This window comes from Corapipo altera, unplaced genomic scaffold, assembly GCF_003945725.1.
Source record: "Corapipo altera isolate COAL_440 unplaced genomic scaffold, ASM394572v1 55, whole genome shotgun sequence".
Classification (NCBI taxonomy): domain Eukaryota; kingdom Metazoa; phylum Chordata; class Aves; order Passeriformes; family Pipridae; genus Corapipo; species Corapipo altera.
In genome coordinates this window covers 5,076,042-5,101,675 of record NW_020884882.1, presented here as the reverse complement: position 1 = coordinate 5,101,675, position 25,634 = coordinate 5,076,042, and the positions used below count along the sequence as shown (strand labels likewise).

At 38.6% G+C, this 25,634-nt stretch overlaps 1 protein-coding gene across 2 annotated transcripts in view; it reads left to right on the top strand.

Annotated features, from left to right (window-relative positions):
• The window catches only part of ARHGEF3 (Rho guanine nucleotide exchange factor 3), a 113,447-nt gene that overhangs the window by 9,769 nt on the left and 78,044 nt on the right, over positions 1-25,634 (top strand). For both annotated transcript variants that reach the window (XR_003527209.1, XM_027640555.1), the window contains exons 2-3: positions 2,018-2,113; positions 24,170-24,236. Coding sequence is in view for 1 of the 2 variants with exons in the window: in XM_027640555.1 (XP_027496356.1) it covers positions 2,018-2,113; positions 24,170-24,236 (163 nt within the window). In the remaining variant the exon portion in view is untranslated. The remainder of the gene's footprint in view (positions 1-2,017; positions 2,114-24,169; positions 24,237-25,634) is intronic.

Sequence of the window (25,634 nt, the reverse complement as noted above, 5' to 3'; positions counted from 1 at the left end):
TTTCTGGAATGGCAACCTTGTCATTTTGTAATTTGAATCTTTCATCTTTCAACTCTGAGAATTAAAGGGCAACTTGTAACCTTTCCCCTGAACTTTTGATCTTACTGGTACAGGTGACTGCAAGAGGAGGTAAAAACTCTTGTTGCCATAACTTGTGTGATCATTGAAGCATCTGGGCTTTCCCCATGTTAGGAAATTGCTTCCTGTAAAAGGGGAACTTTGCAGAAGATGTTTAAGTATGGGCTCTTGCAGTGTTGCTTCAAAATGTATTTAAGAACAACTCCTCTCTTCGTGGGCTATTATAGACCAGAGAGGCAAGTAATAATTTAGTTTTCAACACCTGCTGCTGCTGCTTCTAGAATTACTAGGCTTTTGTGTGGATTTCTTTGGGGTGTGTGTGTGTGTGTGTGTGTTGGTTTTGTTGTTTATTTGGTTTGGGCTTTTGTTTTGTGTTTGTTTGGTTTTAGTTTTTGTTGTTTTTGGTTCTGGCCCTTTTTTTCAACGTGATCCAAACTGAGAAGCAGGAGTAAATTTGAGGTCAGGCACTGATCCAAAAAGAAGTCAGATGGCTGAGTCTGTGTTCCTGCCCTCACAGAGGTGAGGCTTTTGTTGTCTCCCATTCAGAATAGCTTTGGGTCTTTAAAACAGGATTTCAAAAGCAAATTTGCTCAGAAATAAACTGTTCTATTATGAGGGATGTTAAAAAAAATGCAAGATTAAGAACCTGTCCTTGTAAATCCCTTCTGTTTCTTCTGAAGTGGCAATTTCACATGCTCTGGTCACACAAAAAAGATGTAAGGACCAAATTTTGTTTGCTGATTTTTGGGACTCCTGTCCAGTAGACATGCTTACCAGGGATGTTTATCTACTCTTGCGTAGACAGAATTTTTAAACCAAGGTGGGCATTCTCTTCAGAGCACTTATTTTGTGAAGATTGGCCTTGTCTGCCTGCCACTGATGGGACACGTGCCTTGTGCTCAGCCTTTTGTGCTGTCCCTGAAATCTGTCAAGTCTGATTTTGACCCAGGTTTCACACAGGTTAAACCAGCTTTTTAATGGTTCTTTGTACCTTCTTGAAAAAAAGCAAGAGATTATTATCTTGACAAGCACAGCCTCTTTTCTGGTTATGTTCTAGTAGGTATTAATTAATATACAGTTGAACCTGTTTTCTGTTAATCAATTAGGTCTTTGTGCTGATCATAATAGAAACCAGGTGTCAAATCAAGTTGAATAATATGACTTTGATGGCTAAAAATATTTCCCCCCTTCCCTCTCTTTTAAATGAAAAGGGAAAAATAAAGCTGTAGGGCTAAGAAGTTTCATGTTAACATTGTGGATCCTGTTACAAAAAAATAATAGTGTTTCATGGTGGAATTGATTTGCTGTATGTAGAGTCTTCATTTGTTCTTGCCATGCAAGTCATTTACTGGAAACATCTTTGACCATATAGACCTTTTGGAAGTGTTGTAACTTGGGAATTGCTATGGCCAGCACTGGAATATCTCTGTGCTGTTGCGAGAGTGACTTCAACCATGAATGAATTGTTGTTTTCTGCAAATCAGCAAAGTATGATCTTAAGTTATTAAAATATGCTGAAAAGCTTCTGTAAATCTTTACATATCAGAAAGTGAAATTTTCTCCCCCATGTTATGTGGATCTTTCCATGGCAATGCTGGCTGTGACTGCTGGTCTGAATTAACAGAACTGACACGATGCACAGCCCTGGATTCAGGCTTGCTGACATCAACTCTCTTGGCATTTATTCAAAAAAGTAAACAAAAGACAATCAGTGTTGAGTTTGGCATAACTAGCAAGTCCATAAAACTGCCAAAATCCTTCTCAGTGTATTCATCCAATTAATCCCATTGATGTAGGGCATTTACTTCAGTGAGTAAAACATACTGTGTTTGGGCTTAAAAGTTATTGTCTTAAAGTTTTGGTTTTCTAGTTCATTAGTAACCACAATCTTCACTTATATAGCATTTTTCTTGTTTTTTTTGATGTTGTTCTTTTGTAGAAGAAAAATGAATTCTGAAAGCTCAGCACTTACCATGAGTAGCCCTGCTGTAATAAACCAATGTACCAGAGGAGGAATGGAACAAGAAAAAGTTTGGTAAGCTTTACTTCTAACTTTCTAAGAGGTTAGTAGAGAGCAATATTGGGAAATGTAGTTTGAAAACTAAGTAAAGTAATCACTTGTTATAACTGATGCATTAATTCTGCAGTATCTAACAACAGAGAAGGAAAAAGGGAAGTATTTTTTCATTGTGGTTTTGAGTTTTTAGCAGATGAGGTGGTACAGGGTGTCATGGGGGATGGGCAGTGGAAAAACTCCTGTTCACTTCAGCAGTGCACCAGTTGTACTTGTGGAATCTTCCACATATGGCAAATGCCTTAATCTCCCCATGCTGTTGCTGTGCAATGCTGGTACCAGCACCCTTCAGTGCTGTCCAGGCTCCTGAGATTCGTGCCCTGGGAGACATTAAAAAGCTATATATGAACAATAGTTCATATATAAAAAAAACTTGCTATCTACTGGAGGTAAAACCAATTACACTGTTCAGTGACAGATGTGGACAAATGCTTACACTTTATGACAATATCTTTGTGACAATTACCACTGACCACGTGATTTTCAGCACCTAATTTGGTGTTCTCATGAAGTAAACAGGGTGTTGAGAAAGCTTTGAGACTGTTTCAGCCAGGTTAATGAGAGCCTTTTATTGAGAGCCTGCTGATTTTTACTTGCTGTTGTTCACTTGATGTTTTTTACATTAATTATTTACCATGTAGAAAACAACCAAATAAACTCATGACAGGAAGCATAACACCCATATGGGAAAAGCTAACTTACATTGGTTTTGTAGTCTGAGAAATACTCTTGAAAAGCTAAATAATTAAAGAAATACTAGCAAATGAGTATTTCCTGCTGGATGCTTGTCAGGAAATAATATAAAATCTTTTTTATTTTTTTTTGCTCCTGTTTTTATATAGGATTAAATTAACAGCATCATAGTACTGGAAAATACTTTCTTTTAAACATCTCCCACTGTTCTACTACTATTTATGGAACATCCTCAACAAAATCTTTGCATGAAGGGGCAGGATGAGGAAGATTTGTGGGCTTCCCTCCTGACTCTCAGATATAATGAGGGATGGGGAATTGACACAAACTGTTCTTTTGATATCTTTTACTGGGTTTTTTATCCTGCTTGTGGTATTGAGCTGGGACCAGTTCTGTTTAATATTTTTGTCACTGATCTGAGTGAGGGGATCAAGGGCACCCTCAATCAGTTTGCAGATGACACCAAGTTGGGTGGGAGTGTTGATCTTCTGGGGTCTAAGAAGGGTTTGCAGAGGGATCTGGACAGGCTGAATCCATGGGCTGAGGCCAATTCTAAGAGGTTCAACAAGGCCAAGTGCTGATTCCTGCACTCAGGTCACAAGAGCCCCACTCAGTGCTCCAGGCAGAGTGGCTTGAAAGCTGCCCAGCAGAAAGGGCCCTGGGGGTGCTGTTTGACAGCTGGATGAACATGAGCCAACGTGTGCCCAGGGGGCCAAGAAGGCCAAGGGCATCCTGGCCTGTACCCCCTGTATTCCTGGTGAGGCCACACCTCAAATCCTGGGATCAGTTTTGGGCCCCTCACTACAAGACACACATTGAGGTGTTGGGGAATGTTCAGAGAAGGCAAGGGAGCTGGAGAAGGGGCTGGAGCACAAATCTGATAGGGAGCAGCTGGGGGAATTGGGGTTGTTTAGCCTGGAGAAAAGGAGGCTCAGAGGGGACCTTATGGCTCTACAACTCCTTGAAAAGAGATTGTAGCTGGGTGGGGATTGGTCTCTTCTCCCAGGTAACAAGGGACAGGACAAGAGGAAATGGCCTCAAATTGCACCAGGGGAGGTTCAGATTGGATATAGGGGAAAATTTCTTCACTAAAAGAGTTGTCAAGCACTGGAACGGGCTGTCCAGGGCAGTGGTGGAATCACCATTGGTGGAGATACTTAAAAGTCATGTAGATGTGGCACTGAGGCTCATGGGTTAGTAGTAGCTTGGCAGTGCTAATGTTAGAGGTTGGACTCAATGATTGTTTTCCAAACTGAATGTTTCTGTGATTTGATGAATGTAATTTCATTTTTTTCATGGATTTCTTTGGAATGCTTCATGGCAGTCCTTGGAAAGTTAACTACAATAGTGCAACAGTACAATTTATGCTATGAAGTATTAGAGTATCATGAGTGGATGGTGTGATTTGGTACAAATGTGTAATTATTCTTAGGGAAAGTAGTGCAAAATAGCAGAATTTACTTGTTTGCTAATCTTTGATTTCCTTCAGTCATGTCTGTCCTGCTCCATTCCCCCACCCCACCCCCAATTCTAGTCTATATTGTGTACACTAATCTCAAATTTCTTTGGCATACATCCAGTCATACCTGCTAACATTTTTTATCATTCCCTTCCTGTAGTTTTTCATTAAATTAGTCAGATGTTAGATTCCTTCTTCGGGAATTGAATTAATCTTTTTATTTAATATCCTATGATGCTTAGGAGTTCTAATTATGAGATAAAACAGATTCCTTTTTTAAGACACTGTAAAATTACATTGGGATTTAAGGTTAAATAAATATTCACAATTCCAAATGCTCATCTGCAGGAGCAGACACAGTCTCCAAGTTTCTCCCTTTATCTGTCAGTGGTAGGCCAAGTTATCCAATGTGTCACTGAGATGCAGAGAATTGTTTCACACTGTAGGGTTAGTTTAATGCAATTTACTTGGAAATGAAGACTTCTAGAACCACTAGAGTACTTGCACTGACTGCTTGTATAGTCACCACTCTATGTTTGGATGTATGCTTGATAAATATTTTCAACCAGTAAGAAAAATTTGAAATTAAAATTTTAAATTAGTGTCTTGCCTTGTAATGTGTGACAGCTCAAGGGAGTGCTAATCAGGGGCAGTAAAAACTTGGGCTGACTTGTCTTGACACTGAAGTGTTAATTACTGAAAGAGAAGTTGTTTGGTTTAAGGATATATTGAAATTTAACTCTTCTGCAGGCAGAGAGTAATATAGGCTGTCACAGGTTTTGTGATATGCTTTTATATTTAAGTACTATGTATTAGTCTATAGCAGTGGTATAAAGAGGCAGGTTATTACTTCGTGTAAATTGTGGGTCTTGTGCTGAATTACATGGAGGTAAAAATATTTAAGCCAACTTTTGGTGTGCTTTGTACTTCCATGAATGTGTTTAAACCCCAAAACTATCACTTTCACTTTTGCTAATTTCTCTACTTTGCAACCCAAAATCTTGTCTGTTCAAAAAGAGCATCATGTTTGCAGTCAGTGGTGTTTCAGTCAGGTTTTTTGAATTGAGAAGCTCAGTAGCAGTGTGATGCATGGCTGCTATCATGAATGCAAGATGGGCCTGACCTCTCAATTCTTTACTATCTCTGACTCAGACATTAGTTGGTTGGTGCAGTGAATACAATGGTAAAAATTTTATTTAGATTTACGTAATATATATTTGAAGATTTCTAAAATATTGGGTTTTGTTTGGTGTTCTGGAGCTGAATGAACATTATTTTTCTCAGCCTACTAAAGTGCAAGGTTGCATTGTCTTACTGCATCATGTGTTTATTACTGCTTATTCATTGTCTGATTCTTGGAACATTCTGATGGTTCTCAGTTTATTTTCATGAAAACATGACTATTGGTAAGGACTGATGTTAGTCATGGCAAGATTAGGAATGTATACTATTAACAATATGCAGTAACAGTGTAAAATATTTAATCAAGTCAAAAACCTCCACAGAGAAAAGCCCTGAGCAAGACCTTATCAAGCATTTAAACATCACTTATGATGCATGTAAAAGGCTTTGATGCTGGGGGAGAGTAAATAATTGACAGATTCCCAGTTACCTTGTTATAGCCATTTACCAAGTCTGCTACTCTGGTCCATCAGTGTTTTGTATCTGCGTAGTTTGGTGCCTCTACCAGATAAAAAAAAAAAACAACCTGAATTCTCAAACTTGCAATGGTTCACTTTCTTCTGTTGCTTCCCCCCTCAACACACAAAATCAAGATTACAGCAGCAAAAAAATGCTGGCAGTAGCACCAGTGTGACTGCTGTAATTGTCTGATAACTGAGGGTAGCACTGCAGAGTTCATGTGGGAATCAAATTCAGCTCTTCTCCATGAGCAGGAACACTGAGGAATTCAGCTGATATTATGGATGTTGTGACCACTCACTGTCTGACCTGGTGTGGAATAGCACTGAAGAAATCGAGGCTTGAGAGACTGGAAATTCTAGAAGCTCCTGGTTTGGCAGATTCTCACTTTCTTAATGTTGAAAAGTGCAAGAAAGGAGCTGAAGATAAGGGAGCAAGTGGGAACTGTGTCAATTCATCCACATTTACTGGGAAAGGAGCTGACTGGCACATTGTTTTTCAAAACAAATGAGCAGAATTGGAAATTTTCCACATTTTGTTACTCTGTGGGGATTTATAACATACTTCCTCTAGGCTGGATGAAATCTTGCTAGTCACTCCATCATGTTACTTAGGATTAAATACTTCCTAACTTAATCTTTTTAAAACTAACAATTGAAACTTGGGGTTCTGGGTGTCTCTCATGACAGAATATGTGGTGCCTTGGCTTTCCATTTCTGTCTCCAAATACTCTGCCCTGTTGCTTGCAGTGTCCTATTTCTATGACAAAGTTGCCATCACTTTTAGACCAAATTTCTCTGAAAACCGTCCATGTAATGAATAAATAAGTCTATAGATCTTTAAGCAAACAAGCATTGTTGTATGTGAACTCCAGCGAATTCTGACTTTGTATTTATGACTTGGCTTAAGCTGAGTTTGAGGACAAACTTCTTTAAATCTTTTTTGTTTGTTTTTGTCTTATGCTGTAACAGAGAGTTGCTTTTTGTTTCAGCTTTCCTTTCCAGTCTGAGATGGAAGTACTTTTGTCATCTATAAAGGCACTAATCTTGACTGAGAGCAGTGGTGTGCAAATTAACAACATAAAATAGTTTACATGATGTCTCTCCCATTTTGAAAGAGTTATCTCCTTCATTGGGAGTATGACTTACAGTCAAGTTTTTTGCACTATGCTTTAATAGAAGAATAACTTGCTTTTTGATAAATTTACTCGAGAGAAATTGGCAACTTGTAACTTATTTTTGGTGACTTTCTGTTGAAGCTCCAGTGGCTACAGCAAGAAGGAAGACAAGCTTAGATACTGAACTTAGATATTACAAAAACTAATTGTAAAACAAGCTCCATAATTGCATACATTGAAAGACAAAAGCTTACTGTCATAGTGTGCACGTGTCTGGGGTGCCCACAAATGGGTTATGTGAAAATTTTGGAAACTCTCTAGTACAGGAAAAGTAGTTATTTTGGGGTATTGTGCAACCTGTACTTGAAGCATTTTTTTTTTTCAATTAATCTGTTTGAAAAACGAATAGAAACAACAGGGTCAACTGAGATTAAAAAGATACTTGAACCAACACGCCCGTGACTCCGAGTAAAAGCAAGATAGGAAAGCAGGGGTGAGCAGCTGAAAATCTGCATCTTCCTGGTGAGGTGGTGTATAGATCCCACAAAGATACTTCCCTTAATGCCTGTGGTGTAATCACACAACCCTTCTTCCTTCATAAGGATCAGAACAGGGCAGCTAAATTGCTGCATACTGTAGCTCAAGGACAGACAAGAACTCAAGCTGCCTCCTAACTTGTGTGGGAAGTAAGGTTTCATGCCATAAATCACCATAATTCTGGGGTAGCTTTTGCCAGCTGCTGGTTGATGAAGGAAGAATTATGCGTCTGGAATTACTGTAAGAAGAGAAACAAGTTGCACAACTTTCCCTGTTTCTCTATATCCTTGTTTAATCAGTAGAAATGAGTCATCCTGAAGAGCTGAATTGAACTGGCTCTAGTCAAGTGCAGTTTAACTGCAGATGTTTGTGATTACAAAAGGCACATACATGTTTGGGGAATACAGGGTTACAGTGTGTGCAAAAAGGAAGGCCCATAAATTACAAATTAACACTTTAGATAGCTGGGTAAAATTAATCTTATTTGCAAGAGACCTGAAATTAGTTGCTTTCTATTAATATCTTATTACAAAGGCAGAAAGTACTTTTCCTGGAAAGCTGAAGAATATTCAGGATAGTTAGCGTAACATAACAATGATGACTGACTAGTTTTAATAAAGCACATAAATATTTATATATATATATATATAAATCACTTCTATGTTACCTAACTTTCCTGGTTTATTAATGTACTTCTCTGCCCATAAAAGGAGTAGTAGAACTGAAAATTGTTACGAGGGAATCCCTTGCACTGGGACTTGCAGTCTGAGAGCCAGTCCCTTAAAGGAAGTGGATGAAGATTCAGGAGAGTGATGTAGGACATGGAGAGGGTGACTCATCTGAGGTCCTGCAGCACACCCAAGACCTGCCAGAGATGAGAATGTGCTGAAATGGTTAAAGCAAGCACAGTCACCAGTTGCTGACTTGCCTCATGCACTCATGAAATGGGCTTTGTAGCTAAAGAAAATATGCCCCGGAGGCAAGTACAAGTTTAAACATATGTTTAATCATCATGTCTTACAAAACTAAGTATGCATTGCATTTCCTCATCCTGCATGGGATCAAAAAACTCTTGAAGGCTGCCTTGAGAAAGAGGAAGCAAAGCGTTCAGGTTGCCCGCTGGCCTGAGCCCCACGAGGTGGCAGCGTTGGTCCGAACGTGAGGCTGTTCCTGGGGTTCAGCTCGCTGGGGTCCCTGTCTCTGCTTTCAGGTTGTTCTCCTTCCCCATTCCCACCTTGCCCTTTTTCTGGGCCTACATAAAGCAGTAGAAGCAGAGGTGAGAGTTACTGATTGTTGTTTCTACAGCCATCTCACCAGGCTGAGGCTGCTGCTTGTAGGTAATATTTGGTGGGGGTTTGCACAGAGTTTATTTCTTCTTTTTTTTTGGTGAGGAATCATCACTCACCAGATTCCTGGATAAAGCTGTCATCTGCATTTTGTACATGTGATTACATTGTCTCTAGGTCATACTTCAAATAATTTCTGTTGATATTAGGTCTCTCAAAACGTTTGCTACATACTGATACATTTGCTATGTGTGACTGTTGTGCTCTACCTGCTTTTTCATTGCTATATGACTGTTTGTTACAGCTGTTAGCCTAGGGAGGGAGTTACAACAAATATTGCTAGAATAACTACTTGGTTCCAATTCGATGTCAAGAAATTTTTATCCAAGGAAAAGGTAATCCCATCTTCAGGCTGCCCTCAGTGGTATTTTGTTTATAAATGTGTGTCAGTGATGTGGCTTTTATACTCTGACGTACCCTTAAATGGAATGTTCACAGGGAGTTTGCGTAGTTTAGAACAAGGATGAAATTTGTAATCTTAGTTTTTGTTTGTGCCATAAAGCCTCATCTTCTCATTCAGATATGCAGCATCCAGCTGTATTTTCTTTTCTTTCTCTATTACCTTATTAAGAAACCTACAATAATTCCAGAAAAAAATAAACATTTCTATTTGAAAAATACAAACAAGTAAAGTAAAGGAAAACAGTGCCTTTCACCCTTCATAGTTGTTGTGGCTTAACCCCTAACAAATAATAATGATAATAGTAATTGTAATGGAAAGGACAGGGAGAAACAAGGGATGCACAGTGCAGTTGCTCACCAGACACTGACGGCGCCCAGCCCATCCCCGTGCACTGATCAGCCCCCTCCAGCAAACTTACACACTATATCTTATGTTATGGAATATCCCTGTGGCCAGTTCAGGGCACCTGCCCTGGCCATTTCCATCCCAGTTTCTTGTGCAGCTCCTCACTAGCAGAGCACGTGACACTGGGAAGTCCTTGGCTCAGGGTGAGCTCTACTGAGCAACAACCAAAACATCAGTGTGTTATCAGCATTATTCCTGTACTGAATCCAAAACACAGCACTGTTCCAACTACTCAAAGGAAAATTAATTCTATCTCAGCTTCTCTCTTTGGGTCTCCCCAGCCCCAGTCTGTACAGAACAGTAAGATAAATATGGCTCTATTTTGAAAGCTATATAATGTGTTTCTATTCCACAGATTAAAATGCAAATTGTATGTGACTAGACAGATGAAAAAAAAAATAGCTGCACTCAAGTTTTTTAAAACTGAGGTCTCTTTGCAATTTCATTCACATTCAAAACTTTATAGTTTAGTATTTATTACTAAACTTAGTAATAAATAGTTTAGTATTTATTACAGTGGAACTAGAAGATCTGGTGAGCTGTAGCTGGGTATGCTTAGGCATGTTTCCCTCTCATATCTGTTTTTTCTCTAACAACTTAATGCAGTGAGTGAGTCATGGTAAGTTAACTACAAATCAGTGAGAGATTTGTATCCAAGTGCAGACAGGGAAAGTGATGCTGTGCTTTTATTATATGTACCCTGGTATATAGCACCTTTTCTGTCCCATTCATCAGATTTCATAAAGTTTGGGGTTATTTATCTTCCCCTCGATTATCCTCTCATTTTTCTGAACTAGCAGCTGACCCAAGGAACTCTTTCATCTTTCTCCTCTGTGCTGTGTTCACATGGGGGCACTCCATAGCAAAACAGAAAATAGGGGGAAATATCCACCAATCTCCATACTAACGAAAAAGAAATCGGGGAGAAAAAAATAGGATTTAGAAGATTAAATTACTTTATCATTAAACATTGAAATTTATTTGATAATCTGCTTGTTTATTATGACCAAAATAACAGAATAATAATAAACTCTTCCCACTCTTGCCTTCCACTCATAGAAAGTGATCTGGTGAAGTTTCTATGATGGTCCAGTTAATTCCCAGTCAATTTTTGTAGGAGATAAAGCTGCCTCAAATCCATTGTGCATCATATGGTTAATCCAGAGGTTAAATTAAGGCTCCTTTAATGGTCTTAATATTCTGTTTCTTATTTAATCTGCAACTCAGCTGGCACAAGGCAACATTTGCTTGGTCACATCTTCTGTCATGGGGTACTGGATTGATTCTTTTGCGTTTCATTTCAGCAGAGATTTGAAATTAATCATGAAAAGTTCTCTTCATTCTGATTTGTATTTCGTTATATTTGGAGGATGTTTTAAATTTCTGCATAATATATATGTATATATATGTATATATATCACCATTTACAGCATGATTGTAAAATAAAACTATTGGACACAGGGAGAGGGGAATTTAAAGGGAAGGTTCCCATAGGTGTTACGTTGGATAGGCTGCTGAATATGTGTGCCTTCGGAATCTTTTCGTTCTGCGTTTCCTGGAGTAGGAGAGTTGTGAGGAAACTGAGCTTCAGTTATCGCTTGCCATCAGGGTTTTGTATGTAAGTGGGAGAGCACAGGATAATTCCCAGCGGGATCCCAGAGCGCGGGGAGGTGAGGGCAGTGCAGGGCTGTGCTTTGCCCAGCGGAGGGCGATGTTTGCCGCCGGTGACTGCACAGGGGCTTTGCTTTAATAAATGTGTCACCTTTTAATTCCATTTAAACCTCAGCCAAGCTTCTCCCACTTGCTGGTGTTTGTCTCTTATTTTGTAGGACTTAATATTGCAATACTTAGTTTCTTGGTAGTTTTGCAGTATCTATATCATTTCTTCTCCTCTTCGAGGGTTATGTCTGTCTGGTTTTGCTCGTAGTTGTGTATGTGTGCTGTGCAGGTATGACTGGAACTTCTGCCCAGCAGTGTCCTTCGGGTCTGTATGAGCGCTCTGCAGTTTCCTCCTGTCAGGCTGAGGAGGTTTCTCTTACAGCTCCCAAATAGCCCGTTTACAAGAAGACTGTGCAATGTCCCCTTACTCTGTGCACTGTGTTTGCAAACACTGTATGTGGTAACTTTGTAGTCATAAACACAATAGTGATTCCTTCCATTCCTCTACCGATGTGCAGCTTCATGTCACTGAAGCAGCTGTCCCTGTCTCCGTGAGGAACACAGTCTGTGACTGTTGAGTCTCTTTGTTTTTCTCACAAACAGTACAGGCAGGACGAGAGCATGTTTTTCTCTTACTGTGCTCCTGCCTCAGGCCTTTCAGCAACTGACTCCTACCTACAGAAACACAGAGTTGTCACAAAGGGCAGGTAGGAAGGTTGGCCGAGAGCTCTAGAACTGAGAAAAACTTGTTTTGGATTCTGGGTCTCTGGTATCCTTATTTAAAGGAAATAGTCTTGTGTTAAGTTCCTGAGTATTATTTCCTTCTTCTTTTCAAATCAAGCTGTTTTAATCCGTGATTAAAATAATTTTTTTTTCCCCAGTGAGGAATCTGTGACTCTTTTGCCAAAGTATTGGTGGTCCCAGGAACTATCTAATCTATCCTAAAGTCGCTGTTCATTTAGGATTTTGCATCTGCTGGGTGAATAGATGGAGATAATTAGTAGTCTGATGAAACAACAAGCTGTGTTTCCCCTGAGGAAACTGCTAAACTGTTTTCTCAGCCTAACCAAGCGGCTTAGGAATTGCTCAGGTAAACACAACTGTAGTGCTGCAGAGCAAGATTTGGGACCAGAATGGATGCCTGTTGTTTTTCTTTGTTACAGACTTAACGAAGTGGAAATTTTAACAAAGGACATTAATTTCTTTTGTTTACAGTGCTAACTTGCGTAGGAAGTTTTCCTTGTGGGAAAACAATTTCAGTTATACAAGTACCTGTATTTATTTGAAAGTCAAATATCTAAAATCTCAGATTCTTCACACAGTACTTAGTAGATGTTTTTAGATTTCTGTAAGAATAGAAAAGGTTTTGTGTGAAGCTGTTATAAAAGTGTAGTAACACCCCATTTTTATTATGTGTTAATGTTTATAGGTGTTGTAATTGGTGTGCAAAGAAAGGCACTCATTATATCAGAGCCTACTCACAATAAATGTCTTCTATGGTAATTTAATGCCTTAATATCCTTTTAGCAGTCAGTTACATCTCAAATGCACTATAGGGCAATTTTTTGTTTGCTAAGGCTTTTGCTTTCAGTGAACTGCATTACAACTGTGCTGCAACTGTTTATATTTTACTAAAGCAAAGATGTAACTGTTTTGATCAGGTTCCCACTTAAAGAAAACTTCAAAATACCGTGATACTTCTTTGCTGCATTTTTTCACAGTGCAGTTGAGTTTAAAGTGATCATCTTAAAGCTCTTTGTTTACATATAAAAAATTAATGTTTATTTCCTTGTGGGTACGGTTTAACATTCAATATTTTTCACTTGCTAGTAATTTAAAATTTTTCTCTCTTGAGAAGAACCACTTGATTTTATGAACCTTGAGGGGAAAAAATTGCAATTTTCCCCTGAGTAGGGTTGTTGATTCATTATGACAATGTAAAGAACAGACTTTTTTCCCCATTCCGCAGATTTATTCAAAGAAAAAAAATTATGAGACGTTTTGAGTTTAAAACCCCAACCAAATACCCCCTGCCCAACTCGTGTCTTTCTCAGCAGGACATTAAGGCCGTTTGCTTTGCTTTTCGAGGTACCCAGACAAATTTTTGCAGAAAGGTGTGTGTGTGTGTGGTTTGAAGACAGCCTGGTTTCCTCAGGAAATGACATATACCTGTGCTGTCGGTCTCTTACCAGTAACTTTTCAACTTGTTGCCTAGTTTAATCTCTTCAAAATTAAAAAAAAAAATCAGAGCAAATAAACTCCAGTTTTAACTTAATTGGGTAGGGGTTGAGATGAGGGCCCCGCTTCGTCTCAGCACGGTGAGGAAGGCTCCCAGGGAGTGAAACCATTCACCTTCCCTGGGCAGGAGCCCAGCAGCAGAAGTGTTGCTCTGAACTGCCCACAGCCCTCACGACAGGAGGATCACAGGGTGAGGAGAACTGAGGTGTGGGGCAGAGCTCAGGGGCTGCAGCCACAGGAAATGATCTTCAGCAGCGCTGCCCCCGGCAGGGGCTGCTCCGGAGGCGTGTGCGGGCAGAGGTGATGCCTCTGCTGTCACCGTGTGTACTCAAGAGTCAAATCCCTGTTCTTTACGTTCTGATGGCAATCACGGGGTCACATGCCGTGCATAGGGTGTGAATGCTGCTTCACCTAATTCTGGTACCACCCTGGTCTCTTGGGAATGAGAAAGCAGCTTTTGTCATCAGTCTTTACCCTGAACAAGGATCCTGTGCTGGAACATCAGACTTGCAAACTTGATCTTCATTGCTGTGCCGCTCCTCCCAAGGGACTTGCTATCACTGCATATGCATTCTATCTCAGTTTAAGTTTGTCAAGGTTGGGAGATGTGCCTGTAGGGCTGTTAGATAACACTGTCAGGGAATCTTGCAGCATCCTGAAGTCCTTGATGTGTTTAATGCAAAAGAACCCACTTTAGTTGGAGGTGGGGAGAGTATCAGATGAAGTGAACTCTTTTCATATCAGCTGTTCATAGAATCACAGAACAGTGTTTTTGATACATTTGGAAATGAAAAGTGCTGTCCTGTAAGCAAAAAGACTGTTTCATTAATTGAGAGATATAGTATAAGTGATTGGAAAAAATCCAGCAGAACTGCAGAAACATACTTTACATATTTAAAAGGAGTAGAATAATTTAGTTTATGTTCCTATCACTGATGGCTCCCAACAGTAGTTCTGGTATCAATGACCATAGAGGAAACCATAAATACTTTTGCATCATCATTAATCAAATCAACATCCGTTTGATTTCTTGCCTGGTGGTTTGACTCTCTTACTTCAGCTGCTGTAGTGACAAGGAATAGTGTCCTTGTGTACTGGTGCTTTCTGTATTCAGACTGAAAAAGCCTGTTGTCTTGGTGTTGTGATTAGGGAGCTTTTAGTTTTTGTCATGAAATATTGCAGTGTGTGTCTCTAATTAATACACCTCTTTGAAACCCACGTACATTAACTATCAGCAAGAGTAAGAACAGAGGTAGATGTACCTAACTTAAAGGCATGGCATTAAAAAATGTTTCAGAGGAAACATAATAGTGCAGAATGTCTAGAAAAAAGCCAAAACCGTGGTGAAAATAAAGGAAAAACCTGTGTAGTTCTCCAGGTGCTGAATTCCTCCATTGGTGGCTCAACCCATCACTGGTGTGTTTTATGGCAAAATCCCATTTTCTGTCTGATCCACTGGTCTCACTTCATGTGTTAATGCCTGGTTTTGCAGGAATTGTAGCAATTAGGAAGGAAAGAAAAATCATGTGTGTGTGTATGTGTGCGTGCATCCATTGAAATACACTTTATTTTTTATATATACATATATATGCATTTTGGAAAAAACTGGCTCCAGATCTCTCCTACCAAGAAATGCACTTTGTAAGGAATGTACTTTGACGTGGGACAAACAAAAAAATATGCACTCTTTCAGAGCCATCACTGTTATTTTTTAATTATAGGATTCTGTACTTGTAAAAGAATTATTTTAACAAAATTTCATGTATAGTCTTGTAAAATAGTTTTGGGCTGGAATTACTGTAGTTGGTGTATTTATATTGAAGAGACTAACTTGTTGCTGGCAGAAGAAGAGCTAAGTGAACATTTTCTGTCCTGAGTTGGTATTTTGAATGGAGCTTTAATGGCACGATGGTTTCAACAGGTTTTGCTCCACTGCATTCAGGGGTTTCTATAGTAATTACTATGGCAACAGTGATGCAGAAAATGTTCCCACGGGAACCCAGCTGTGAATAATAACTAACTGAAAACATTTTTGCTTTTGCATCTCAGGTTAAATATCCCTTCAGTGAAAGTGTGAGGGTTTTGCTTACTTAATAGGAAGTCATTCTCCTACATAAAACAGACGTGTTGAAAGGAGTGTCTGGTTTCAGAATAGAAACACCTTTTTAAATGTATTGCTGAAGTATCATCCCCAAGACCAATGAAGTGTTTTAAACATTAGGTGTAAAATTTGGCACCAGCTTCAAACGTTTCATGTTGTAAAGAAACTTCCAAAGCCAAATTTGTAGTACAAAATCTTCTGCTCAGGAATTATAACTTAATTTTATTAACAGCATTATTCATTAGGTAAATGGTTTACATAACTATCCTGACAACTAAGATAAAACTATCCTGATAACCTTCTGACCTCTCTGTGCCAGGAAGGTCAGGATCACAAAAGTCACATGGTGGAGGTCAGTGTTTGTTGACTTCAGTGTCTATTTATAAATTGCCTTCAAAAACTCTTCTGATTTTTGCAGAAATATATTTGTCAGTGTTTGTATTAAATATCCTGATATCGGAGGATACAATATTCGTTGAAGCTATTTGTTGTTAAATCTAGCTCTCCTTGTATGTGTAAACTGGCCTTTGTGCATATAGTTGCCTTGTTTGTATTTATTTCACTTTCATTTAGAACAAAGGGGAAGCCAGTCCAGTGTTTATGATATGAATAAACTTTTAAACTTGAAAGCATTTTAGGGCTTGATTTGGTAGCTTTACTGTCATGGAGTAAAAGGAAATGCTTATGGAACCCAGGAGATTTGTGGCTACAAGGAAAACACCCAATGTGCTACTTAAAAAAAGGGGAAATTAAAGCAATAAATATTAAAAAGACTCTGCTAATTCTTTTCAAGATCTAAAAAATTATGTTAAAGCTGAATAAGAAAATTGTGAAGAGCACTTTTTTAAATATGAGGAGAAAATAGTTTTCTAAGCCCAGGGGTCTGGTAATTCTCTCAGAGTTATTTATTCAACTTAATAGGAATTACTGTGCAGATGGAAATGTGATGAAATGGAGGTGAAATCACTGTTTCATTTGGGTGCCTGTGGTGTGCAACCTGCTGGTAAAGCAGGTTGAAGTCTTACAAGTGAAAATGTCTTTGTAAATCTAAAAGTTGTGTGATCTTCATGACTTGTTTGTATATATCACATACTATTTTAAATTGTGATTCAGGGCCTCTTGTAGTTCATTTTGGTGCACATAACATAACTTTTAAAAAAAAAAAAATATACTGGAAGCTTATTAAAGAAAACTGGTTATATTGGGTATGTAACTACTAAAAACGTTTGCTTGTCCATAGATGTCTCAGCTATGAGTGTCTTAAATATTTTGTTGAGTATAGTTGTGTTTATTGTACCTATTGGTCTTATAATCTAATGAACTGGAAGTGCTCTCTCCCAGGTTTCAATGAATGTTTGTCTTTAAAACATCACCCAAAGGAAAAAGAGATAAAGTATCATGACTTGGGATTTTGCTTTTTTTAAATTTCTAAGTAAAAACCTCTAGAAATGGGGAAAGGTTGAAAAAGTTGAAGCTTTATCTCTCAGGCTTGATATAAATATCGAAGGTTTTGTCATTGGTAACTTGATGAGGACAAGAGCAAATGGCAGGACAAGAGGAAATGGCCTCAAGGAGCAACAGGGGAGGTTCAGACTTGACATCAGGAAGAGTTTTGTCACTGAGAGAGTGGTCAGGCATTGGAATGGGCTGCCCAGGGGATGGAGTCACCACTCCTGGAAGTGTTCAAGAAACAACTGGACGTGGCACTTTGTGCTGTGGTTTAGTTGACATGGTGGTGATCAGCCAAAGGTTGGACGTGATGATCCTTAATGATTCTGTGATTTCTGACTTTTTTCCACTTCTTAATGCTCTGTTCTTTATTTAACTGACAGTGCTCAAAATGTGGGAGAATTTCTGTTGTTTATGTTGTGGTTATGGTATAATAAAATACTTTGTTGTGTCCTGGGCAGAGCCCCAGAATGCTGTAGAATTTAACCTTTGATGAGATTTTTATATCTAAGGTACTGAACTGTATGTGACAAAATAGCTAAATGGAATTTGCCATGACAGCCTCCAATCCTTTAGATGTGGTAGAGGGCAGAACTAGTGTAGACTCAAAGCTGTGGTATAATTTGACTTTTCTGGAGGGGTAGTCACAGCACACTGAAGTTAAGTCATGGGAATGACTGTGCACACTTGGAGAAGTTTAGTTTATTAGCTCTGGTGGTGACAGGCCTGTTACAGTCCCAAGATAAGATGTTCTGGAATGTCTGCATAGAAATTGCAGGAGTGGTTCTTGTCACTCAGTATAAAACCCTTCATGCAAGAATAATCTTGCTCAGTGGAACAGCATTCTGAGTGTTACAGTGCTCTATAACCGATCCTATTTAATAAAAGAAGATTTCCTTCCTTGACTGACTGGCTCAGTGCCAGACCCTTAAGAGTGAGGGGTGAAAGTATCACACAGCTCTCTTGTAAAGGTGTGCAGGAGTTTTTTATTTTTCAACAAAGAGAAGCCTCTGAACTGACTACAGGCCTAATAGTATAATGATCCTATATGACATCTGTGTTAGAAATTTACATTTTGGGCCTTTTCAGTTGAAATACAAACTATGGGGCAGAAAAATATGAAGTTCCAAACAAAGCATGAGGAACTAGCAGTACGGGAATTTCAAAATAGCGCGTTGAATTGGCTTGCCCCTAAGTCAGTGTTACTTTTTTTAAAATAGCGTTGCCCTCGTTATTCAGTGCTGATCTCCCTGAATGCCAGTTAGTGAACCACAGCTTCACAGGAGCTCCTTCAGAAAGAGCCAGATGAGGTGAATCCAAACAAAAAGGGTTTTCAGAAGCCACCCATTTCCTTTATCAAGAACATGATGTAATGGCACGAATGGATTTTGAGGGTTAGGAAGTTCTCTCCAGGCAGGCTGAAAATGCGGTTTGGTTGGATTTCACCAACAGCTAAGAAATGCCTTGTCTGCTTTCTCTAGGTGAAGGTGCTTGTTTCTGTCTAACCGGTGAGGATCCAGTCTTGCTAAGCTAAGTGGATTTCCCAGCCTTTTGTTTGAAAACAAAATAGACTTGTTGTCTTTTCTTGAGTAGTGTGCGGGTTTTGCCCCAGGCTTGCTTTTTCTCACCTCCTGATGGGGGCGTGTAAGCCTTTACATGAGATCTTATTTTTCCCATGGTCCAGAGGATCTTATCTGGCTGTGTCTGACTGTTGGGTGGAGATGAGCCATTTCTTTTGACTGAGCAGTTGTTCTCTCTGTAAAGAATTTAGTTTCTGTGATACAAAAGTGGGGGTGAGGTAATGACTAAAAATTAACAAACCTTGTTGCTGTTTCTTCTTCCCAATATAACTGAAATGATACAGTAATAATTTTAGGCTGCATGGTCAAAGTAAGCCAGTGAACAATCTTTATAATCTCAGTTTTTACAATACTCACAAAATGGTGATATTTTGTTATAGAAACATAATACAGGACTCTCTTCTCATTCTTCCCAGCATTAATGCAGCTGTACCTTTGTCAAACAGCAAAAAAGTCTGGGTCCTCCTGTTGGCCAGTAGCCAGGAATTTCTCTTTCAGATGTGACCAGACTTCATTGTGTCAAGAGGGGATGCTTTTATAGTGGTGTATATTGATGGACTTTATTGCATTAGCCTGCAGTAACAGATGAAGAAATAAATGATTTTTTTTTTTCATCTTTCACAAAACTAGTTTTAATTTTTACAGGAAAGCAATCAAATAGAGAAATGAAAAAAAATGCATTTTGTAGCTTCTTTGAGTTTAATTGGTGTTGGGATATTTGACAGTAGGTTGCGTTGGTTCAGTCGTATAACTGCACATGTTGTGAAGAAAGCATGGGAAAAGAGTAGGTGTGGGACAGCTCCCTGGTACCTACTCAGCAATGCCTTTGTGTGTGTAGCCAGAATCACGGGGCTGTTTTTCTTTCTTAATGTGTTTATACCAGTTCATGATAGTAGGACAATAAAAGATTGTTAACACTGAGGAAATCAGCACAGCAGCTAAAAATCAGTCATCTGTTTTTTTTTTCTCGGTTGATATTTTAGTTTCTCTCAAGATACCGAGTGCTCAGTCGTCAAGTGGCCTCCCCACCCCCAGTTATCTCGCAGTGAGAGCTTGAAGAGCTCCTGTCTGCAGGCCGGGGCCTTGGCAAACCAAACATGCTCACAGTCTTTGAGTTACTTTGCCTTTAGCAAGAAAAGTGTATCAAGTAAGCTCTCTGTGTGAACTTAAATACTTTCTGAGCCAAATTCCGTTGTATTAGACTTGTTTTAGGCTTCTGGAAAATAAATGAAATTTTCCACAATCTCCTTTTAGTGCCAAATTGCACAGGCCTAGTATAAAAGAGAAATAATATTTGGGATTTCAAGTGGACGAGTCAGTGCTTTTTATTAAATAAGTCAAAGCATGGGCTTTTTTTCTTCTTTTAAAATCAGTACCAAAGGTACATTAATTTATTATTATCTGTAATTTAAACTATTTAAGAGAATCAGTATTCAAAGCTATTGTTCAAAGCTAAAATTCTCTTATGTCTCAGGCTTCACTAGATAAATCACTTTAACATTTTCTTATATGTAATTTAGTTTTCTTGTAATGTAGTTTTCTTGTGTATAATTTAGTATCACAACTATCCCAGTGTATTAAAATAAATGTGCTTTTGTGAACTGTATCTTAGTGTACAATTTTGATAGGTTAGGCAGACGACATTACAAAGAACAGTTCTGAACAGTAAGTACTATTTATTATTTAACAGTATCTTTGTAAACTATTCACAGCTGTAGTAACAATCTTTATTTTTTACAGATTGAGAAAGATTTTTACTTAGCACAGTTTGTCTCTAAGTGGTCTGAGCTTTCCTTTTTTTATCTGAGTATTCATGTAGATTTGTGAAATGTGCTTTTATCTGAAAACGGATGTAGCAGCTGAGTATTTTCAACAAAACATGCACAGCTTGGATATGCATATCTAAAAGAATCCTCTTGTAGTCAGTGATTCTGTGTGCAGATAGACTGGAGGATCAGATGAAGATGTAAAAGTTACTTGAGTTTAATATAAACTGCCATAAATTGTTCATTTATCTCATCATCATGCTTCAAGGCAGATAATACACTTTTGTTAGTAAATGTAATAGAAGCTTTAAAACATTCAGCCCATGTTGTTGTTTTTAGATTCCTTTATACACTTCTACTTACCAATTGTCATTATATAATTAACCTACAGCACAGTAGATGTTGCACAAAAAATCTCCACTAATTTATTCTAGGAGGCATGTTAATCTGGTGTCTAACAATTGTGTCTGAAGAAAGATTTCAATAAGGATATATTTGTCCAACAGATACTTTTATTATATATACACAGTATGTGTGTGAGAGAACCTAAATAGAAAACCCTACACATGTTAAGGACTTGTAATGAGCATTTTACTCCCCGGGGTACAAACGAGTAGTAGAAGCACCTTGATCAAAGCCAGTGCCACAGCTCAAGGGATAGCACCAGTGTCAGAAGTTCCTGCAGTAATCAAATTTTTTTTCGGTAAAATTCTAAATTGCTCTTATTGAACAGCAGGATCACAGTAGGAAAGTAGCAGGTGAGCAGGTCAATATAGTTTGGTCATTCCCTGTAAACGTTTCAAGGGATCTAAGGAACATCGGAGCTACTAAGGCATGAAGATGCCATTTCCAGGGATTGTGTTGCCAAGGCTGGAGCTTGAAGATCAAATGGAAGATAAACAGTTAAAACATCTGCTAATGAGGAGAAGGAGGAATTTCACACCCAAACAGACAGGCTGAATGTTGAGGATCGCCACGGGCTGCCTTTCCAAGGGACAGGTCTCTGCTTGCACTTCTCTCACACTGGAGGGACTTGGTTTCAGGCTTCTATTTCCAAGGTAAACTTTCCATAGCGATCCCCAAACCAAGCTCAGCTGGCAGGTGACCCCCTCCGTCCCACAGTATTAAAAGTTCCTTTATAGCCCCACCTTCTAGTCTTTCATTCTTAAAACCGCGGTACTGAGGAGAAAGTGTTTTGGAGTCTTTTAGCTGAAAGAGATCCATGCGTAGGAAAAGTCAGATTACAGATTACAGCTTTCAGACTATTGTTACAATAATTGTAGGGAGGAACTCCTCTTTTACCTCACACATTATTAGGATGCTTCCTTTTCTCAGCCGCGATCCAGCCTGTGATAATCTATTTGGTGTGTTTCACAAATGTTAATCACAGTGCTTGCAGTTAGAGGGACCATCCCTGTCTTATACCTGACATTTGAAAAAGCCTTACTGTAGTACCTGAGTGATTTATCTTAGACGTAAATGCCTCTAAAAGTCAGGTCTGCTCATGACTGTTAATGGCTGTTAATCTGACTCCTCTTTTTTTCTTTGTTTGAAAAATTCTGCTTTACTCCGTTTCTTTTTCAATACAGTTCTCACTGATGTTGACAGATGGGAAGACCAAGAGATCAAAATAAGATAGTGAAGGACCAAATTGAAAATGGTAAATGAGGTCTTGCTTTTGGAAGAACTACGTTTTATTACTTGAGGTGCAGGGCCAGGAGTTGGACTTGATGATCCTTGTGGGTCCCTTCCATCTCAGCATATTCTGTGATTCCGTGAAATTTATTGCTTATTACAAAGTTCTTAGTTCTCATGATTGTGAATGAGATAATGATGTGGGGAGATAATTTTTAATGTAGTCTTCATTTCCCTTGAAACGTTGTCTAAAATGTCATAACACCTGCTATATTGAAGTTGAAATATCTGTTGTTTCCCCTATATTCAGCTTAACTAGTATAAAACTAGTGCAGTTCTTAATCAAATGTTAAAATAAATACCAGAACAACATTAAAATAGAAGATAAAAGTGCTGAAACATAACTTTAAACACATTTTTTAGAAGGAGTACAACTTTCTGTAAAGCTCACAGTATGTTTTTTGAAAATCTAACTGGTTCCAGCGTGAGATCATCTGTGACTAAAAAGCTGCAAAACACCATTGGGACAATAGTCTGTGTAAGTTTTGTTAATTACATTTTTCTCTTTTCATAATGCAGTTACTGTTCCAGTGAGCCTTTTATGTTAGAAATTCAGTTTCATAATATTTTAACTTGGAAAGCTGTACTAGGAGGATTTATTAGTGGGACAGTCTTTGATGTTAAAGTCTGTCATGTGTAGTGACTTCTGCTTTTTAATGACTTTATCAATACATTTCAATATTGATAAATATTGATTCTGGTTGGCAGACTGATAGAGTGAAAAACTGAGAAGATTTACATTTCAACCTTTGATGTTACAAAAATTACTTAATTATCATGATTATAATTTCATCTTTTCCATTATGCTGGCATCAAAAAACACCTCCTGTGATCACAGCTCTATGATGTGTTTTAATGAACATAATAAGAAAAACGTCCATACACCAAATATTTGACACAAAAATAGAGAAGACAGTAAGAAAACCAGTGAAAACTATTGCCATCCTGACTCTACAGAAAAGAAACTGGGGCATGGTATGTTGCAGTCCTTCAGGAACTATAAGCAGCAGGAACGACTCGTGTTAGTTCAGTGCTTTAACTGCAAAATATCTGTCCTGTTGTTGTTGGATGGTGAGGTTTGAAAAGCAGCCATTTAATCTGTGGGTTTTAACCAAGTTTTGGTGTCCCTGTTATTATTTGTGGTAGCTTCTGTAAGGTGTATAATTGCATGGTTGGAGTTGCAGTGTGCTCAGCACTTGGGTCCTGCTGCCAAACTCTTTGTTGGTCTGGTCAGCTCCTGCAGGTCAGTCGAGCTTTGATCTGACTTCATGTGTAAAATCTCAGCAATGTTTGCCTACCTTTGTGAAGTAACTTAAGATCCTACTGGTGAAAAGGACTCATTAAGAGTGAAGTGGACAATGTTATAGTTCCTTTTCAGAAATAATTGTACAGTGATAATTATAGAGTAGGAGAAAGATTTTCTTTTATTTTTTTCTTTTTTTTTTTGAAGGAGTAAAAACAGAAGTCGGCTTCTAGTTTTCAGCGTCACACCAGAGTGTGGCTAACGTGCTTTGCGCTGATGCTTCGCGTGGCTTCAGTGGCAGGATTAAAGGCTCTTTGTGTCCTCATCCAGTGCAGCTGCAGCCTGCACTGTCCTGCATCACATGGCATAATTGCATCTTCACAGCTTGTTTGGGTCAGGGTTGTCTCTCCTTGTGGAAAATCAGTGGGAGTAATAAGTTGTTGACAGTCATCAAGTCTCTGAAGGCCTGTAAGGCTGCCATGTCCCTTAGCTCTCAATCTGAATTAAAACCTGTAACTACACTGAAGACAGAAACCTGTCAGAGGTACAGCCAAGGAAATCTGAAGTGTCTTGGTGCTTGAAGCATGTTTGTGTTTTTCTTTTCTCCCTCTGTTGTCATTCTGCTGTTGATACAGAAAACAGGGCAGCTTGAAAAGGTAAACACTTGTCTTTTCTCATCTTGCAGGCCGAAACAACAGCAACAGAACAATTTTTCCTTGTTTCCTTCCACCAAGGGCTGGAATTTCAGAGGGGTGAGTTTAGTATTGTTTTGTTCACACTCTAACATTCTTACCTCCTTCATTTTGTTGCAGTGTAACTTTGTAGTTAAAGCATGATCTGCAAGAACTAAAATCACAGCTGAACAATTAGACTTGAACTTTTCATTTTTGTGCCCTCCTAAAAGGCTTTCTAAAAAATACCAGCTTTTTTTTTTTAATGTGATTGGCTGTATTGTTATGAGGGGTGTGGGAGATAGTTTAAAGTAGGTTAACCTACAGTGCCACTTCTAAAAAAAAAAAGGGTATATTTTCATATCTGAAAATAAATAATGAAAACTGAACTGATACATATAGTTTGTTTTACTGTAGTATATATATTTGTAAAGTTATCTTGTTGAAAGTTTGTATATGTGGTTTTTTTCAGAAATACAGTTGGAGAATCATAACAAAAATTACATGAGTCTCTTACAAGGCAGAAGGGAATGGGTTTTATTTCTGTTTGGTTGGCTGAGCAAGGAAATACAGAAGCATGTGGGTTCCCACAGTAACTGACTGAAAAGATACATCAAAAAGCAAAGCAAGTGACACTTAGAACCTTACTATTTGCTGGTGATATCAGGAGCTTTTAGTCTTTTCTGCTTCAGGTTTCAGAGATCTGCTTCTTACATAGGTTAATTTGTTCAGAGAGGCATGTTGTCCTCTCTCTGTTCCCTATGACCTCTGAAACCTTGTATACCACTTGTTGGAAACCTTGGTAGTGGTGGTGTTCAATGGCAATGGTGTGTTTGCCACGTGTGTAAATGCTGTAGCCTGGGATATAGTCTAGGAGAAGTTGTCACTGCACGTTGTATCTAAGTCATTGTAATCTTTTGGTTAAAGGAAAGGCTTTTCTGCCTTGCAAACTTCTTTTGGTATAATAAATAGTATGTTACCATTACCTGTAATTTGGACTGACTTGTACTTAGGAGAGCATATAAATTTTCTCTGAGCTTCTTCCAACAAAGCATTTAAGTAGCCAGACATAAATGCTTTGCTGAAAGGGTAAATGGCATTGACAGGCTTACTGGTCTGTGCTGCTCAAAATATTTTTTACAGTATCTGGTAGTGACTCTTGCATTCTAATTTGGTGTTTTAAATAGAACACACTATCATTTACTGTGAGGGAAGAACCTGTATCAGTTGTTCACTTGGTCTGTTTGGATGCTGAAACCAACAAAGGTGAGCACTGGAAAAGATGTCTCAGTGTCTGTTGATGTTTGCAGTGTCTGAGCATTAACTCTATTCTGATGGATGGAAAAATTGTGTTATGAAAAGCCCAGTGAGCAGACTTAAAGTAACGAAGGTTTTCATAGAGGTGGTGAATGATAAAAGGTTAGCTTTGATGTCTTTGCTCCAACAAGACTGAAACCTTATTGGGTAAAAGAACTAAGT